The sequence below is a fragment of the Numida meleagris genome, chromosome 4 (genome assembly GCF_002078875.1).
Source record: "Numida meleagris isolate 19003 breed g44 Domestic line chromosome 4, NumMel1.0, whole genome shotgun sequence".
NCBI lineage: Eukaryota > Metazoa > Chordata > Aves > Galliformes > Numididae > Numida > Numida meleagris.
The window spans coordinates 62,096,335-62,116,404 of NC_034412.1; the positions used below are offsets into that span (position 1 = coordinate 62,096,335).

Genomic DNA, 20,070 nt, shown 5'->3' on the forward strand with positions numbered 1-20,070 from the left:
AAAACAGACCATTACATTTCATGCAGTTACCTCTGACCTAAGCCTTGCAACTCATACATGATGAAAATGTCCCTCTGGAGAAGTGCCAAAAAATAAGCATTCAGCTCTTGGATGGGTTAACCATTAGAAAAACTGGGCTGTGCTGCCAGCTTGAATCTCCGTAGTTCGTGTTATTCCATTCACTAGTTTATGTTAGCCTGTTTTCAGTTTGATCTAAGATTTCAATGGACACGTGTGTATCTGTAATGCCCACAACTTCAACTATGGCATTTGCTTATAAATTATTTACATAAAAGAATATCCCTTACACATGAGACAACTAATTGCTGTCCAAGCAGTTCAGTTATAAAATGTATGCAGCCACCTTAAAAAAAGTCATAAAGGCAAAGCAAATGCACTGCACTGGGAAAAATAACAGGGGCTGCTGTTAAACCCTACTTGTTAAGAACAGCACAATATGAAAAAAAAAGCATCTAAGTCTCAACTGAAGCCTTCCCCTTACTATTAATAGTATATATCTTTTTCATATCAGAAACACGTTTCTGTGAGCTTCCAAAAATGTCCGTAATTGGTAAAGCCAGCATCATTACCGGCACTTGGTATTTTTAATCTTTTTTTTTTCCATTTTGAGAAGAGCATACCTTAAAAATGACTGCAAGAAGGGCAAAGAGCTGCAGAGAACTAACTTGCTTTAATCATTTAGGAAATGTTTTTTCCTCAAGTCAGAGGTTTCAGGGTGAAATAAGTATCCTATTATTTTTCAGCTGAGATTGAGAAGGTGAAAGCAGCAATACAACCAGAGTCCCATTTCCATATTTTGAAGTAAAGAATCAATCTTGCATCATGGATGAATTTATTTCCTTACAGACAGTGGGTGAGTTTATTCATAAGTTATTATTGTTCATACATCCAGAGATGTTCAATTATAAATGCAGGTTAGAGGTGTACTTTAATGCTCGGGAAGCAGCCTTTCTAAACTCTTTGGCAGGATTGTTAAAGTAAATACAAAGCTTTTATCAGAATTTCTGGGGGCATGTTAATCCTTTGCTTGCAGGTTTGTCAGATGAAAAGCTGCTTGAATGATTTGATATTTTTTAATTGTCTCTGAAATACTGACAGTGCTGTATATATAGCAAAGCCAGATTCTGGACGCCAAAAACTGACATGGTGCATCTTTCATTTGCAAGATACTCGTCTGAGCTGCTCCTGCTCAAAAAAGTGATACTTGAAACTGGGGAACAGCCCATTGCTTGCAGTTTCCACTTAAAAGCCCATTAGCGATGGCTGGCATACAAGGCTACTTCTAGAAATAAGAACCTTGCTTGTCTAGGACGGCATGCCAGATACACATAAATTGTGGCTGCTGTGGGTTACGTAAATCTGTGTGTTCTAGCAAACTGACAGATGTAACACTGGCTAAAGTTACCTGTGTATCATGAGTTCAGTAGACTATCTAATTGTGAGTGCTTTGAATGGTTTCCTTCAAAAAGCCATTTTGTAAGAAACAGTATAGCTCTCGGTGAATGGGAAAATTCTACAGACTTACCACTCTGCTTTCTTCCCATGCCTTCTTTGCTATTTATACATGCCATATATGATGGATACTGCTGTAAAAGTCAGCTGTGCATGTGGTTAGGGGCTGGCACAGGGCTGGAGAAAGTAGCCAAGCTCTGTGTTCCAACACCTGCATGACATTTCCTTCTGCCAAGAGACAAAATGCTAGACTAGATGGACCACTGGCATGATGCAGGAGGGCTTTTCTGCTGTTCTTATGCAAGTTTGATCCTACAAATCCTGACTTATAAAGCAATCTTCTCTCAAATGAATAGCTTTGAGCACTCAGGGAATATATGGTTCTTTAGGTGAGCATCAGAGACACATTTTCAATAGAAGAAAATGGGTCACAGTTGTTTTTCTGTAAGTCTTTCATTTGACTAATCTACATTAAGGTGAATCTGCTTCACTGGGTTTAACTGGGAAGCCTGCTTTTGTGTGCGAACTACTTTGCCAGCCATTTTTAAAGCTTATCGTACCAAGACATTCTATGCAAAAATGACACTCTTTTTTTAAAAATAGGGAGAAATAGCAGCATAGTTTAATGTAAATAAGAAAGGATTTTAGCAGCAGGTAACTAGCTTAATCTGCCCCACCTTTATGTCAAATTGGGCATCTGGTATAAAAAGAATTATTTTTTTTGATGAAGAGTGGAAGGTTAGGCCATGGAAAAAGTCTCTTCGTGAATTCAGCGCTTCCATGTTGGGATTCAGGAATAGAGGAATTTAAGATCAAACTAGCTCACATGTTGCAAATCAAAGCAGCTTTTTTTAAAAATATATATAAATCATTTCTTAACTCTCCTTCCAGAATATGCTTCATACAAAAGTTCTGGATCAGATTCTATGGTCAGAAGTTCAAGCAGCTTCTGATGATTGCAAATTCAGCCAAGATCTTCAAAAGCGAGTTTTGATTCCTCTATATACATGTCTGTGCTTGAGTGGATGCAGCACGACAAATGTCCGCCCAGAAATAGATGACATTATAAAATAGCTGAAATAGAGGACAATGAAAACCAATGTTATGCTGTGAGGCAGATTTCCAGTTGAACCACAGTAAAACATCATAATCACTGGAGAAGTTGTTACAATATGACAATTAATTATTGTAATCATGAAACGTGGTATGAAATTTTAGACAGTATTCCTAGGAAAAACATTTCAAAGAATTCCACCTTTTCTGAAGAATTCAGACCACCTCAGTCTGAGCTCTGTCTCTGGCATCCTTCTGCATGAGATGTACATAAAATAGGTATCTGAGGCTCACATGCTTCAAACTCTCACTGAAAGACTAGTGTTTGCTCAGTGGCTAAGCAGTGCTCAAGGTTGTATTCTGTTTACAAGTAATCTCCACCTCCCTACTCTGAGCTGCTCTTCCATTCTGTCACATGAAACAGTTGGGACTAAAATTGCTGAGCTACTGGTACTCCAACAAACAGATTGCACTGGTTCTGAAAATCTGGAAGAACAGAAAGGTAAACAGCATCTTAACACATAGCAGCCTGACAACCAGTAGATAGTGCATTAATTACTCTGCACCTCCTATATCTCCATTAAGTTCACTTATTCTTTTCAGAGAATGAATAACTAATATGAAGCCTCTTCTTGCCAGCTTTTGTCACACTACACAAAATGATTTATATGGGGAAGCTGCTATTAATAGCATTGAATGAGCTACTAATTGGATGGTTATATAATGGCATTGTTATAAAACCTAGTCTGGGTTTGACACCTTCTGTTTTCTAAAAACAACATAAAAAATCCCGAGCAAATCCATGGTTAGCAGTACATAGCACAAAGCAAAGGTTAAATAATTACCAATCTTTCAAAAATCAAAGACTAAAAAGAGAAAAGGAAGTAAATTCACTTGCCTGAACTCTAGTAGAAATGAGCTGGAAGTGAATCACTCAACTGACCTGCTGTTCAAAGGCATACTTTAAAGTAACTTTCTTTAATGCTTGTCCTCCAAGTACTGACAAAGAATTCAAAGTGGGCCTGTTTCTGTGACTTGTAAAATCTCAGAAAGTTTTGCTATTGAAAAATGACCTTTGAATAAGATCTAATACGTACAGAATTATAGTTTAAGAAGAAAGAACTAGCAGAAAGTATCTCTATGACACACACTGAAAAAAAATACATACTAGTATTAGGCACGGATCTGCACTTTTATTTTTAATAATAGTACAGATGTACCTATACAGCCTGACATTTTTCAAGTAACTTATTTTTTAAAAAGAGAGAGAGAAACAAATGAGGATGGCATTTTACTCCCATCTGTATGGAAGGACAGAAAATTGCAGTCCATTAGGAGAGAAGCTTTTATCTAGAGTGGCCCATTGCAGTCCTATTCTGGGTTGTTCTGAAGGCTGGAGCATCACTGATGCAATGTACTGCACCAGGACTCCCTTGCTGATGAAACCAACTACTGGCCGCTTGTTGCGAGGATATTTTCCTTTTGATAATTAAACATGGCAGCATACAAAGACCATGAGAAGAATGCAAAGCATTCTCCTAAAGGTTTGTAGTTATGTGTATGTGATACTTAAACAGATGAAAATTTGTGGTCAACACTACACAGTCGTAATGCCTCTTAGTTTAATTTTTGACCATGAAATTACCTCTCAATATGCACTGTGCCAGCTCTTGTTATTGGATCAATGTTATCTATAACCTTTTGTTGCTGAGGTAACTCCAGGTTGTCTCTCCAGAACAACTTCCTTAATGAATGAGCCTGAGATGCTCTCATAAGCAAAGGAGCATTTCACATCTACAAATACACATCCTTATGTATTTGCAGAGAAATACAGTAAGTTGCTTCCAACTGAGTCACCTCTTAAACTTCAGTAAATTATAAGAGCAGTAGCAGCAATATGGGAGGAAAGACAGATGATGCAGTGGCATATCACATGCAAGTAAAGGAATTTAGCCCCTGAAACAGGCAGTGGGTACAGGAGCATGCCCTGTGTTGCAGGAGACCAGGTACAACCAATGTACAGCTAAGTATCTACATGTTATCACATGGATTGACTCTGTCATCTGCAGCAGTTGCATAGCTGGTAGGACCTTCTGGGTTGTGCTCTTTTTCATTGCTTTTCAGCCAGCCAGAGATGCTTAACTCAGCCATGCTGACTCCATGTTACTATCAGCTCAGTGTCATTTTTTACTGCCTGAGTGATAACAAAAACACTGATATATCCAAAATATGTAAGGAGGAGTTTACATATATAAAGGAAAACTTTAATTCCTGGATTGTTAAAGCACCCAGAGAAAGTAGTCAAAGGTCTTACAGAGATCCTATCTAATTGACAACGTACCAGCACTGCTGTAATTATGGCACCATGCCTAAAAAGCTGTGGTAACTTAGGAATCAGTGGCTGTACAAAGGAACAAGACATTATGGAAACCAAACAGGAATTTGGGTGGTCCAGATGTCTTCCACATGTATTCTGTCAATTATCAACAACCAGAATCTCTTCTCCAGAATATTAAATAGAATATTTTAAAATCTCAGGGTGGCAAATAATACCAGAAACTTCTATAATAATGTAACAGCAAGGTTTCCCACTCCTACACATCAGAAGAAATACGTTGCCTTTTAAATGCATTTTTTTTCAGAGAGAGTGTAGTTTGTCTGTGTTGTTAATACTCCTTTGCAATTTCACTTGTATGAGAAGGAGAAGGTACAGAGCAGCTCCTCAGAGTAGTAATGCTGTGTCATGTTTCTGTTGTGGTAGTACTAAAGGGTTCAAACAGACTACAAACAGATCCTGTCACCCGTTTCACTGCAGAGTTCAACAGACAGACAACATTCATCTGCAATGCTATGATTTCTCAATTCTCAATAATCTTGAATTTATAATGGTTTATATTTATACTTTCAAAATACTTCAAAAACTTTTAAAATAATTTAAATACTGTCTACATCTTTTCATTTTGTCTGTTTAAAATACTTTTTACAAAAAATACATATTTACAAAATACATATTTTGTAAATATTTACAAATTATTTACAAAATACATATTTGCCAGCTATCTTTAAACGATGTTTAAAATTGGGGATTTAATTCCTATATTTGATGTCACCTTTTTTTTTGGTGGTAGTGGGTTTTCCACCCTGTGCACTGCCAACTTTCTTCAAGACTGATGTCACCTGCACCTAATGACAATGAGAGTACATCTAGCTATAAACAGCTCTCTGAATAACCTGCTGACTGTTTTTCCTGTGGATGACAAACCAAGTTCTCTTGATGGTGAGTGAATATAATTATTGTCTACTAATGTCTATCACCATTTTCTGTGGGGTTTATATACTTCATTTCCTCTGTTGGTTCATATTTTAATTGATTCCTGGAATTTAATGCTGATGACCATATTCATGAGAAGAAAAAAGAAGTGAGAACTAGGACCTCTGGACAGGGAATTTTCCCTGATAATTCTGTAGCCAGCCTACTTGTTTGCATATAGAAGTAGGTTATGTGTTTGTGAGATCATTTTGATGATATTTTGGGATCCCATCTAACAAAGTTAAAAAAAGACCACAACACCCTGTTCCTAGGCCTTCTGGTATTGTTATAAAAAGGAAGAAACATTTAGCAAGGCTGTGAATACAGAGTGACTTAAGGCTGGGAGGGAGAAACCTTGCAGGCTGATTAAGCTATTTAGGTGTTGTTTTCTTCCTTGTGGTACCTAGTCTAGGAAGGAGGAACCACAGATGAAAATTAAGAGCTGAAAGAAAGATTATTTTCCAATGGAGAAACTGAGAAGCTACTTCTCTGTAGGATATCATCTAGTAAATACCTTTTTTTAAATTTTATTTTAGATTTTTCCAGGTCTTTTTTTTTAATAAATGAAAAAACTTGCCCGTCATTCTGTATCAGGAAGATTTGCCAGATAGAAATCATGATGGGGAAGCAGATACCTACATCTCGTATCAGTTGGAAGTTAGGGTCTCAAATGTTCACGTTATTTAAATTCACCCAGCTCCAGCCAAGCGTGAGCTGTGAGAATGGGGCTGTTTCTCTCCAAACTGGTCCCAAGGGAAGGGAAAAAATGATCTTTAGCTACAGAGCTCCTGTAGTAAAAACTGTGGCTATTGTTGCTCTCTTTGGTGTTCTTCTATGCCAGTAACTAGCACTACATGTTGAGAAGAAAAAAGAAGTGGATTAAAAAAAAAAAACAACAGCTGAATAATTCTAGTGATCAATGCAAAAAGTCTGTATTTACAGACAAAATGACTAGTAAAGGTACACATAAAGCCTAAGTGAAAATACTGCATTTGTCTAATCGTTAGTTGGGGGATGAATCACTCTATATTTCATAATAATTGCTAAAGAAAATTTACTTGAGCCAAAGCTTAAATACCATTAAGAAGATGAATTTAATTCAGCAGGTTTCTATGCCCTCAACTGGCTATCAGTTTTGCTTGAAATAAACTGATGGCAGCACATCCATCATATTTCACAGTTCCAAGAGAAAAACTTGAGCTCCAAGTGTGAAAAGTTCCTGCTGGTTTGTGCAATCTATTTGGTGCTAATACACTGAAAGAGAGATAGTGCTGTAGTCCTGATAAAGCCTCAGGCTGAGTTAAAGAGCTTTCCTGTGATACAGTGCTTTTGAAAGTAGTTTGCAACAACTGCATTTGCAGGAATCTCCAAGACGGGCTGGCAGTCCCACCCAGACTCAGCGCGCTGCAGACTCTGAGCTTCTCAGGTTGCGCTCTGCACAAATGTGCCCACAAAGAGCTGTAGGAGCTAGTTATTTACCATTTGCTCTTTCCAAATAGGCATCCATTAAAGCTACCTGTTAATTCTAATTGTGAAGGAGGCTTACATATGCCATTCCCTTCTGTCTCACAGGAGTGATGCTGAGGTCGCCCCTGCTTTTATTCCACTCGGTGAAGAACCATTACATAAGGGTTACTTCAGTCGCTGTCAGCATAGACTGTATTTGGACAAGTGTAACAGAAAGGCCTGCCCTCCTTCCCTTGCTCTGTAAGCCATCCAGTTGCTCATCCACCCTTATTCTGAATAACGATGATTAGCAAAATAATTACTGAAATTGTTGGTTTTGCCCCACAACGGAAAATGCTCCCATTTGGTCAGATGTCTTGCTGTGAAACTTCTGTCTGTGTTGCAAGCAAGGGAATGCTGCAGGGCTGGGCTGCTGAAAACACTTGCCCTGAAGTGACAAAGTGGAAGCAATAGGCATCACTCGGCACAAGAGGTCCAAGGTATGGCAGGAGAGAAGGAAGGAAGTAAAACTAAAGGACTGATGGGATCATCTTTAATTTGCTTTGTAAACAGAGAACAGGAAAGATCATTACAGTAGCCTTTTGTACCATGTAAGCAGGGAGAACAAATATCACGTTACATACAACTGATACGTAGTGGTCACATTGCCAGCTGCGCCCGTATCGAGATCACTACAACAGTAGCTATTCTGTGGAGCTGGAGATAACACAGCAAGGAAATGTTGGGAACTGCTGGCACTCCTGCAAATAAGTATAACAAAACCAAAAGGAAAGAAAAGGAGTTTCTTGTGCTACTGATTTACATTTTGCAAAGTAACTCTATTGGAAAAGGAAGTCAAAACTTCCCTTATTCAAATAGTTTTGTTCCAGTGAACTATCCTTAATTCAAGGAATCCCTTTCACTTGACATTATTCTTTGGGCAGTAAGTACGTGTGTATTTGTTGCTCTGAATATTCTGAAGTGTGCTGCATGCAGTGTGCACAGAGGTAAGAAATAGCATTCTGACAAAGTTAGATTAGTCTGAAGGCCAGCTGCTTGGAAGTTGCACATACCATTGCTCTTATTCACTTTTCTCTTACTGTTAGCACTCCCTGCTGATTAGGTCACTATACCAGTTACTCCATTCCTCCTCCGCTTGCTTTTAAAACCTTATAACTGTGTTTTTCTCAAAAGTCTCCCTTCCCAGTCAACACTGTCTCAACACTAGCCTATGCACTGATTCAAGATCCTCCCCTTTTCTGACCACAACTTTTCTCCCCTCTTCTGTTCTGCCTGCCCAAACTAGTGCCATGAAAATATTTTCCATTTCTCACCTCTCTGAGAATGTTGCCCTGCTTCTCAGCATTGACCTATTTCCACCCTAAAACTCAAATGTGTTTCTTTTCTCGGCTCTGAATAACTTCATTGCTACTTGGATCTGACCTCATCTCCTCTCGGAAAGCCAGTCAGTCTCTGATGTTGGGAGTGTCTGTGTGGGGGGACCAGGGTGCATTGTAATTGATTTCCTTCTTTAACTTTTTCCATCAGCAGAGTGCTTTGAAACTAAATGTACTGCAGATGAAATTACTCCAGTCACCTCCTTGGTTTGTTTTGGAAGTGCTTGCATGTATTTATAAAACAATCACCAAAAAACATTAAGATTCAGCCCTACATAAATGACTATATACGATTTCCACTGAACGAAAAGAAGTGCCTTGAACTTTACTGTGTGTCTTTGAATCTCCTCTGTCCCTGGTTAGACCAGCCAAGGAGTTACCCTCTGCTGTCATTAATGGCAGTGATACCAACAGGCATTTACTTGGGTAACTTAATGACTGAAGCACATCATCTCTTTGCTGTTCCTTTTCACTCTTTTCCTGTTCTAGATCTTACTGAGATGCAATACTGGATTCATAAGACCAACACATATCACAGCAAGTCTGCAGCATTTCGAAGTTGCCTGCAATTTCCAGTGCCTGTTTAACACAGTCTGTTTAAAGCATGGGGAGCACAACAGAGTAGAGAATGCAGATCCCTGTGTTTTGTACTGGAATTGTATACCTGTGAGCTTTTATGGAATATGTCAACAGACTGCAGTTAATTCATAATTGTGGTGATACTGAGGTTGTCATATTCCACTCTTCCAGATGCATATATTTATCTTGAATTTATATCACAAGATAACACAACAATCAGACCTCTCACCACACCAGAAAAAAATGCGTATATTCCTCAGATTCTATCACAACCTAACCAAAAGTAACACCCCCCCTGGAAATTCTGGAGGCAGTTATATTTTTCCTTCTTGAGTCCCGCCGACGTGCAGTCAATGACCCTCAAGGCTGGTGCTGAAATTTCCAGAAACATTTGGAAAGCAACCACAGAAATAAATCCAACAAACCGAACCCTTGAAGAGCAGTAACAGAAGCTACAGAAGCACAGTGGAGCCAGCACCCACTCATCATCACGGCTTTTCTCCACTCTCACAGCTTCCACCACACATGCCACCTCCAGCACAACACCTCCAAAACTGCTGGCCTCTCTGCTCACACTTTGACCTTCTGCAGCTCTGCTAGGTTAAGTTGCGATGAACCTGAAGCAGTGGGTGTGTCACTGAAATGATTGATATACTTGTATTTGTCATAACTATCTTCCCTGAAGTGATTTCATTGCTTGAATGAGTGACCTGAGCACTGTCAGCTGTAGCCTTATATGGACAATCTATAGCCTTATTCAAACAAGACTTTATCAGACATTTTCCAAAATTAACTGGAGTTTCTGGGGTCTGATTGGATTCATTTTGTTGTTTCTTTTCCTTTAACTTTTCGTGGAGGTGCTCTGTCAACCAAATGCATCTCCCCAACATCTTACTCATGACTGACTTCTACTTGGAGACATCTTTCGCACTCTTTCTCAAAGAGAACTGGGGAGAAATTTAATAATTTAATAAGGCCTGGGGCAATGGCCATTTCAGATAAATTTGTAACATTTATTTCTATATTTATGTATGTTTTGGACTAGTTTTTTTTTTTGTTAATATTGGAAACTTTGAGCAAAGAAAGTCTGAAAGTTATTAAGCGTAAAATATGTTAGTCAGCTGATTGGGATGAAAATCCAGACCACTTCAGTAGCATCTTGGAATCATTCAGATTTAATTATGGACATTAACATCAATGTTTTTTGTTTGTTTGTTTGTTTGATATATGAATTTTTTTCTTAATTTTCTTTTCTTTTTTTTTTTGTGCTTATCTGTTCCTCACTGTACCCTCTCACCACAACATAATAGTGTACATATGTGTGTGCACACCCTGATCTATAGTTGTTGACAGCGTTTGGGATATCAGCTCCTGGACCTTGTATGTAGCAAATAAGTGTACGCAGTTTACAGTCTAGTGAGGTCTTGTATAACTCACTCTAAGTGCTTTTGTGGCTGTGGTGCCCAGAAGAGAAGTGCAGTCTGGAGAAATCATTTCTGTCTTCCTGCTACAAAACACTTTTGAGGTTCAGCAGTAATCTTCTCAACATGGCTGCTTAAAAATATTGACAGCCTAACACGTCAAAGCTTTATCTTCACTGTGCTCACCAGGAGGTCCACTGAAAACAGGGAAAGGAAACCCCTTTTACCTTTAGTAGGTATTGGGAAAACGTCCTTATTCAATGCAGAGAGAAATGGTGATTTGCCTGCCGAGAAAGGTAGCTGATGGTAAAACCAATAATAAACTAGCTGCTAAATGACTGTTTTGAGAAGTGTCCCTTCCCCTTTTTCAAAAACACATTGCAGCTGTGCAGTAATGTTCCTAAGTGGTACAGCTTGTAATGGCTTTGCTGAAACATTGAAACAGTCTGAACCCTTTCTATAAATCACTGGTCTTTTTGAGTTGGATGTGAAGATTTACCACAGTACTACTTTGAGCAGTGGTATTTGTTGACTTTGTCACAGGATCTGAATTCCCGGTTTGGCATCCCACTGATAAGGTCTCAATCATTAAGTTCATTATACAGCAACCTTCTGCATTCCTGTCTGTGTTTTGCTCTTCTGTGTTTTGCTCTTCCTTCCTGACTTCCAGTCCTTACTCAATTGAGTAATTCGTCCACAGCCTGCAGCAGTTTCTTCTTCTTCTTTTTTTTTATTTAATATCTATCATTCAAATCAATGTCATCCCAGTCAGTGGCAAAATGTATAATTCTTGGAATTGGAATAATTCTTGCATGTATGGAAAGCTGTGTAATTTTTATTTTATTTTATTTTTTGCTAGCAATTCATAGATAAACACTCAGATCAAAATTGAAGTGACTTAAAGAGAAACAACCCTCTTCATAAGCATTATTTTAGAGGAACATTCTCAGTTAAAAATACCCTCAAAAGAAGATAAAAACATATTATTTAAAGTTCTGAGATGAAACTTGTATCTCATTAGAGCTTTTTTTTTCCGTTCCAGTGCAGACAAATTAAAACATTTCATTTTTGCTAAGCCTGTATTTTTGTCCTTGCCACCAAAAAACAAAAATAAAAAAAAATAAAAATAATTTTTCACCTAGTTCTCCCTGTGGAGCTTCTAGGGGTAGGAGGTAAATGGCCTGCAGTGTCTGCTACGCTGTCAGGAGCAATGCTTTTTTAGGCCAGAGAGAAGTCTTGGTCCTCTGCACAACAAGAGCATGACAGAATCACTGAGCTATCAAATCAGTTATTCTGCCAACATCTTTCTGCTTCACTGAAGAGTAAATTAATCCTACGTAGGAGCACTCCAGCAGGAGAATAAGAGAGAGCACACACACTGCCATAGTTGAGTAGTAAGGTGCTTGTCAAATGTGTAAATAATAGGTAAATAATTAATTTTCTTTGGGGAACCTTCAAGGATCTACTTCTCTGAGTGCTTATGCACACATGGCAGAACAAGTGCAGCAAGGGATTGAGCAAGAGAACTTCCCCACGCGAAGAAAACATGCCCTAAGTCAGACCTCTCAGCAGCTCCACCTCGGCTCTTTCCAACTTGGTGGAGACCTGCAGTGGCTGCAGCTGGCCCCAGTTTCTGGAGATGGCAGCTGGGGCTCTTGACCAGAAGGTGCTTGGGAGGCAGCTGCTCCAGCAGAAGGCACAAAGACACACCTTGGACCACGATCAGCGCTTGGAAATGAAAGCACGTGGGCTACATTGAGTGCGTCTTCCATACTGACTAGGTGACGCTACCTTTGTTACTGTGCACCAAAATCTTTATTTAGAAAAGGAACAGCTCCAATGTGGAAACAAAAAAGGTCCAACAAATGGCACAACAGATAACTTAGTGCTGACCTGACATCTGTTGCCTCCAGCTCACTTCGGTCTGCTGGACTTGAGGCCACTCATGGCAGGAAGAGCAGCTGAGTGTCCCTGTTGCTGTGTGCCTCCTGTTCCAAATTAGTATTTCTGCAGCAATATGTAAAAGCATTGAGGTCTATCGATTACAAAACAGTTTCCTGTGCAAGCTCCTATTAAAGAACCATTACAGAAAGCTTAGCCTTGACTTTGAGCTGAAGCCCCCAAGTGGAGCTTTTTGGGAAGAAACGACTCTTTCTTTCCATGGGGAACTCTCCCTCTTTGCCACCTCAGAGCACATTTTCCCAGCATTCTCTACAGTTAGTCGTGGGGAAAGCATGGATCATTTCATACCCAAAGGTGAAAAGGCAGAAGTGCACCCCTTTCAGACTCAGCAGTCACAGTACTTTAACAAGCTAGCTAATGGAGTGCCAAACCATTGCAGTGAACTGCGAACCCAAATATCTTATCCTCTGTGATTTCTTACTTGATCCTTTTGTCTGTTCTTACACCTCTCCTTGTTCCCATATATTTGTGTGATATTGTGATTAACCTCCATTTTTCCCACTGGCTTCATATATTCATATTTCTATCCACTTTCACATTGATTTTTTTTTGTTCCTGACACCAATAACTGTTTTACCTTCTTTCAATTTGCCTTTACTTACTCCTTTTTTCTTAAAATAAGCTTTTCTCTCTCTGTTCCCTGTCCTCTTCCTTTGTTATGTGTCTGTGATTCTCCATTCCTATCACAAAACTCATTTACTGTTCCTTCTCATTTCTCACTACACAGGCGATGTAACTCCATCAGCCACAGCTCCACTGCACTGATTTCCCCTTTCTATCTGCTGTCTAGCATCTTTCCCTTCCTATCTCCCACGCGGCACTTTTCCTTTCTATTTTGTTTCTAGTTCAGAATCTCTCCTCTGACTTTCCCATTGTACTCCTACCCGCCGCCCTTTCCCTGCTGATCATGTTAACAGAAATGTTGAGCTTTGTTGTCTTATTGCACAGATCTCAGCTTCTTTCACCTCCTCCTTACTTGTTACATCAAGCCCTCCACCACTCTCCTGGCCCAACCAGGGCTGAGTGTTAGGTGTTATCCATGCAAGCCTCTCTAGAGCAGCATAAGGCAGAGGTACTTTCAGTGTGCTGCTAAGGAGACCGTTGCTTGCTAACCAGTGAGTTCTGCCAATCTGGGTCACATTTTATATCAACAAGATATGTATACGTTATTGATCAAATTACAGTTCTTGAGCTTTATTGCCATATGCACCTGTAACTGCATCAATGTTCACAGTCACTCACCCTGGGGCAGTAAAGCTTTGCCACAGAAATACTTGAGAAGGACCACAGGCTGCCATTTAAGACCATCTGGTCCTAAGCTGTATTTCTCCAAACCCGTGGTTACTCAGGTATCAAGGCCATTTTCCATCTAGACCTCTGCTGTAAGTGGCCACTCAATTTGTCCAAGAGCTAAATACACAGTATTCCTATCAGAGCTCATAATGAGCGTACACGAATGACCTTTCAAAAGCTCTCTAACTCCTTCAAAACACAAGCAGAGAGAAAATCTGTATTGGTGAGATCAGAAATAAAATGAAAACCTCACTTTGCCTGAATAAAAAAGCCATATACAGGAAAGCCCTTGATGAATAGCATACTTTTAACAAAAATACAATTTCCTTTTCCACAATAAATGCTGTTTCAGATTCTGAAATTAAGTGCTTGTTCCACTGAGCTGTAACTTTTTGTTAAGCTGAAGAGACGTTATAGGAACAGCTATTCCGTTTCTTACAGATTTCAGCTATTTACAGTTCTCTTTTAATATATATATTTTTTTTTCTGGAGAAGAGAAACACGTTCTGAGATTTTCTTTAAGCCTTTTTTGGTTCATTATGGAAGTCTGACTTTCTGCATCCATTAGAGCAACCATAGATGAACTACTTTTGCGGCCTTAGGGAAACCTGAACCTGGAGCCAGCTTTTAGAATTCACTGACAGGGCCAAGTCCTTGGCCGCCATGGCAGAGGCTCTGGTCCGCTCAGAAAGTTTGGAGAATTTATGAAGGACTTAAGTGGCAGCTACAAATTATGGTTCTGTTTCAGCTCAAGAGTGAACTGCATTTAAGGGATCATTGTTGTAACAAGAAGAAAACTTCCCAGCTCAAGTGTTTCCAAGCTATTAATCATTTCCCTAGTATCTGTCCCCCTGGAAATTCTCCAAGTCCTTATGATACTGATCTTGTAAACAATTATTTTCTTTCCTGAACTCCTGTAATAAAATTCATACTGGATATTGCTGTTAGGACTCCTTGGCTCCCTCTCAATTTTTGCTTTTTTTCATATTGGGAAGTGGAGGAGAATTATTTTTTTTGTCTGTTTGGATCACATGCTCTTTTAATATCATTACAAAACAGGACTCCAACAAGAAAAGAAAGTGAATGGACTACAATAATTTCTTCTGACCATTTTTTGATGGCACAGTCACAACAGATACTTTGGCCAAGTGCCTGTTGTCAGGATACACCATTGCAAAAAAATGAGACAGGACGGGGGGATTCGCTTTGAGTGTCTACGAATACATAGATCAGCAGCCTGCCAGACATGCCCCCGTAAATACGCACATCATCAGACAACCCTGGGGCTTCAGTCCTGCTGATTGTGTTATTTATGCAGATTAATACAGAATTATGCACGACTCACATGTTGCAATTTTGTTCAAGAGTCTAAGAAATATGCCTCTGTTCCTTGTGCTATTTTGTGCATATTCCCTTCACTGATCTGAGAGTAGTTCATTCACGCTCCACTGTAAATTTGCTGTTCTAAACTGAGACATCCCCCTGTCTTATACCGGCATCGCTGCACACGCTTCCCTGAAGAGGAACTGGGGAGTAAATGTTTGGTACTGGCTCCCCAGTTTCATAGCCTTCCTCCACCACTCCTTTAGGCCATGAATGCAGCCCATTTCTACACAATACAGCTGCCTTCCTGGGAGGAAAACTGCTGTTGCGCACAGGCTCACACGCTCACATTGCGTGCACACGCGCATCCCGCATTAGCTAAGGGAAGAGCTGCCAGATTTTTAACTCTTGCTATGAGGTCTCAGCTGTGGATCCTAATGGAAACCTGCATGGTGCGTGTCCCTCCTGGCACACCAACATGGGGTGCTTCGAGCTGCCCGCCTACCCTGTGCTGCAGGCTACCCGCTACAGTGCGGCTCTGGCTGTAATGCAAGCTGACATCTCCGGTGCGCTACATGTTTAAAGCACTGAGCAGACATTAATGTAACTCATTCCTTAACGCACCACCACCGTGTGTATCAGAGACGACGAATACACAGCAAGCCGCACGAGGTACCCAGCACAGAGCAAGCAGCCATGCCAGGGCCTGGGCCGGGAGCACAGCTGTGGGTATCAGCACGTGCCTTGGCGGCGGGTGTGGAAGTGGCCGCATTTGGGATGGGTTTTAGTCAAGTCGTAACGATTTCCAACTTGGGAAAGAGAGTTTGGGCTGTGAAGAACGCTGCAGTCACCACCATTAGCAGTTCTTCACCTGCTGCTGCTGCTTAGGCTTTAAATATTTTAGACAGGAAATCTCGCAGAAATGAATATAAAACCAGACACATTTATACTTCGGGCACAGAATTTCCCATACGTAGATGCTTTAACCCAACAGCATTCTGAGCACGGCTCTCAGTGACATTACAGGAACGGCATTCCCACCCCTTCCAAGCGCAGCACGTTGCGGACTTCTCGCAGACCCTGCCGGCTCCCAGCGCACAGCGCGGGCCGCCCAGCCCTCTTTCGGTGCTCCTGGCGGCCGCCAGCTGCTCCGCGCGGGGCTGCCCTTCCCCGCCGCAGGAACGAGCCCAAGGTCAAAGCCCCGCGGCGGCCGCTCGCGACCGCACGTCTGCATTCCCCTCCACCGGCAGCACGCAGCCCCGGGCTCGCAGCCCTCCCCAGACGCCCACCCGGGCTGCGGAGCCCCGCGCCCGCCTCCCCTCCCGCACGCGGCCGCGGCCGTGGCCGTGCTGACGCCACGCGACCGTGAGGGGCGGGAGGGAGGGGGGAAGGCGGAGGGGTCGCGCGGTCGCGCTTCCCGCCGGCTGCCGCCGCGCGCGCCCACGAGCACGGCCGCCCCCCCGCCCCCGCGGGGCGGTTGGTGACGTCAGCGGTCGCCGAGGAACGGGGCGCAGGTGCATCCGTTTCCTCGGGGCCGGCGGCGCCGCGCGCCTCCCGCCGCCGTCCCCGTCCCCGGTGCGTGAGCGGGAGGGGTCGGCCCCACGGGGAGCGGGTCCCCGAGCGCGGTGCGGGAGCCCCCGCGCCGCAGCGTCCCTCGACGGGCGGCGAGGCGGCGGCAGAGAGCCGCGACGGGGCGGCCGCGGCCAGCGGGCTCGGATCGCTAGGGGGAGGCACGGCACCGGGAGAGATGGCAGAGCGAGGCGCGGCGGCCCCGCTGCCCGCGGGGAGTTGAGACCGGAGGGCTGAGGCGCCCCGGCACCAGCGGCTCTGCCGCGCCCCCCGCCCCGGTTTTGCTTTCCCTTTCGGAGCCGCCTCTCCGGTGCAACATCTTTATTTATTTATTTATTTTTCCCAGAGGGTGGGGACGAGGGGAGGGGAGAGCCGCGCCGCGGGGACGAGCCGCCTGGCGGGGAGGAGGCAGCCCCGTCACGAGAGGCGGTGGCGGGGAGGAGAAGCCGGCGCGGAGCGGAGCGGAGCCTCGACTCGCCTCGCCCACCGCGAAGCCGCTCCGCCGCCTCGCCTCCCCTGGCCGCCGGAGGCACCGGCGGCCGCCCGTCCCCATGATGGCCTCAACCGCCACCTGCACCAGGTTCACCGACGAGTACCAGCTCTTCGAGGAGCTCGGGAAGTAAGTACGCAGCCCGCCGGGCGCGGGGCGGGGGAAGGACCGGGAGTCGGGGGGGTGCTCGGTCCCCGCGGGCAGGGGTGCGCGGGGCGATGCCTCCAGCCCTTCCTCGTCCCCGGGCGTTGCTTGAAGGGTGAGAGTCGGTCTGTGCGCCCGTCCGACTCCGCGGTGGCGTACAGCCCCGAGCGGACGGCAATCGCTGGGGGTGCCGGCGGGCTCTGGGCGGTGAGGGGCTGCGTCGTTAACGGCCGCCGGAGCTCGGGACCGCCGGTAACGGCCGGCGCGTCGGGCGCCCCCCTGCGGCGGGGCGCGTAGCCCCGATCGCCATGTTGGCACGGTCACGGGCAGCGGGACCCGCTGCCGCGCCGCCCCCGGCGTGTGCCGCCCGGGGCCGTAACGTGCCGCCTTCCCTCCGCCGCGCGGCTGTGGTGTACGCCAGGCGAGGGGGGTTCGGTCGCACGGCTCGAACCAGCGGCTCTGAGCAGTATTTTGCTGTTGCGATGAATAAAATTAACGTTGACCGTCTCTGAAGAGCCTCCTTTTTTCTTCTAATTTTTTTTTATTATTCTCCGGCCCCCCCTTCCCTCCCCCCCCAGTTCTTTGGGCATCGCGCCGCTCCCAGAGACGGGTGGCAGCGCGGTGGTAACGGCAGGGAGCTGTTCGGGTGACACTGACGCTCTGTCCCCCTCTTGGCTTGCAGAGGGGCGTTCTCGGTCGTGAGGCGATGTATGAAAATCACCACAGGACAGGAGTATGCTGCCAAAATCATCAACACCAAAAAGCTCTCAGCCAGGGGTGGGTATATTCCAACCGAGTATTTATGATGCCTCCTCCTCGTATCTTGCATTCTTGTGGCAAGGGTTAAAACGGAACAAAAAATAATAAGAATTAAGGTTATTAGTGTTCTCAGTAGGCTTTTCTTCATTTCCTTTCAGGCTGTGGTTATTTTTTATGCTCAGTGTTTCAGGGGTTAACTGTATGGCGGTCTGTGACTGTTGCTATACTGTGCTTAAAGGGAAGCTTTAGAAAGTGATTTAAAATAGTGCATCCTCTTCCTATTTTTATATTGAAAAAAGTTTAAATATCGGCCTAGAAAGGGTTTTGCAAACTGATGTTTTAGGGGAAGGTTGGGAAATAAGTTGACATTGTGGCTTTTATCATAAATGTGTGTCAAAGCTTTTCTGAATTCAAAGTTTCAATTGCATTTAAACTTAAACATCAAAATGAAGGCCTATTTAAATCCATGAAGAAGTGTGTAATGTGCTGTCCCGTACTGCAAAGAACTTTGCAATGAGATCCTGGGGAAAGGAAATCACCCTTTATTTTAAAGCATCCCTTTGTGAACCCGAGTCATTCTGAGTGATACACTGTGTCACTGCTGCAGCCCAGCAGTAATGCCTGCCGCACCACATGCTTAGATTTTTCTGTAATGTGTTTGTTTCCCTTATGTTCTGGCTGTGGGTGGTAAGTCTTTGTGATACATTTGGGAAATCACGTGTGTGCTGTAGGTTTCTGCTGCTGGAAGCAAGCCTCAACGGAGATATGTCCATTCCTTGTTAAACCCACGTCAAAGTGATTGTAGAAGGATGTCAGGGATTAGGGATTATTCTCTGTTAACATTACCTATGTTCTGATACGAGTTTGTGATATAGTAAAGAACGTGGAAATGAATAAGCAAGCAGTGTCAGCTCTAAACCTGTCTTTAAGATCTGGTTTGCTTTCAGCACAAATCCTTGCAGGTGAACAGCAGTTTGGATTAATTCATTAAATTTACACCTAAAATACTTCTGCAGCACTAGGGCATATTCTGGTAACTTGCTGTTCTTTGCTGGGGATCTTTCAACATGGTGTTAATGCTGTTATTTTCAGCTGATGATTGGACTATGAATGCTAACTTTTACCTTTTGCTGAATTTTAGTCTTTCTCCTATCTGTGTGAGGGTTTTTTTTTTTCTGAACTTCCGAGTGTTTCTTTGTTGAGTGACAGATTTAAAAGAAGAGGGGTTAGGAAAGAACTAATTCTTGAGGTAAAATATTGTCACAATTTTGCTTAAATCAAATTTTTCCTTTTTTCTTTTGTCAGTGCAGTGAGATGACCTGTTGAATTTTGATGCTTAAAACAAACCTCCACATTCTGTATAGTTTTATAGATCTAGTACCTTTCAGTTTGAGACGCTGTAGCAAGATAATGGTCAGATTACTTGTTTGCTGTAGTTTTTACATATAATGGGATAAAATCTTGAAAGCTAGACAAAATTAATGTAAATATTAAGTCTTTCTTAGAAGTCATCATTTAGGATGTGCTATTTTTCAAGTTTTCATTTTTGTACTTCCTCATCAGCTCAGGCAGGACCAAGCTGGTCCTTGGTGTAGCCCATTCATGAGCTCAAGTGTGTTGGGGAGAATTTAGCTGGTAAGATGGAATGTGCCAAAACTCACACAAAGAAGAAATTTCTGTTGGTTTAACATGTAAGCCCATAAAGCAAGGGGTTAGATTTTTCAAGATTAATAACTGGACTGTGAAATATTCTTCCATATCTGAACGAACGTGATGCCGTGTCCATGAATGCAGTGAATCCATTTCCATCTTGGTTTTCAGAGATTCCGGAAATACGTTAGCTATTTATTC

At 43.0% G+C, this 20,070-nt stretch overlaps 1 protein-coding gene and 1 long non-coding RNA gene across 11 annotated transcripts in view; both read left to right on the forward strand.

The window, feature by feature from the left end:
• LOC110399158 overlaps window positions 1-14,864 on the forward strand; it is a 37,784-nt gene extending 22,920 nt beyond the window's left edge. For 4 of the 6 annotated variants that reach the window (XR_002438933.1, XR_002438934.1, XR_002438932.1 and 1 more), the window contains 3 exons: window positions 765-874; window positions 5,655-5,803; window positions 7,409-14,864. This is a non-coding gene — a long non-coding RNA (uncharacterized LOC110399158). The remainder of the gene's footprint in view (window positions 1-764; window positions 875-5,654; window positions 5,804-7,408) is intronic. The other 2 variants (XR_002438936.1, XR_002438935.1) reach the window with 2 other exon arrangements.
• CAMK2D (calcium/calmodulin dependent protein kinase II delta) overlaps window positions 16,751-20,070 on the forward strand; it is a 165,005-nt gene continuing 161,685 nt past the window's right edge. For 2 of the 5 annotated variants that reach the window (XM_021393521.1, XM_021393523.1), the window contains exons 1-3: window positions 16,751-16,832; window positions 17,173-17,445; window positions 18,143-18,237. In XM_021393521.1, the coding sequence (XP_021249196.1) occupies window positions 17,378-17,445; window positions 18,143-18,237 (163 nt within the window). In that variant the 5' untranslated portion in view covers window positions 16,751-16,832; window positions 17,173-17,377. The remainder of the gene's footprint in view (window positions 16,833-17,172; window positions 17,446-18,142; window positions 18,238-20,070) is intronic. The other 3 variants (XM_021393522.1, XM_021393519.1, XM_021393520.1) reach the window with 3 other exon arrangements.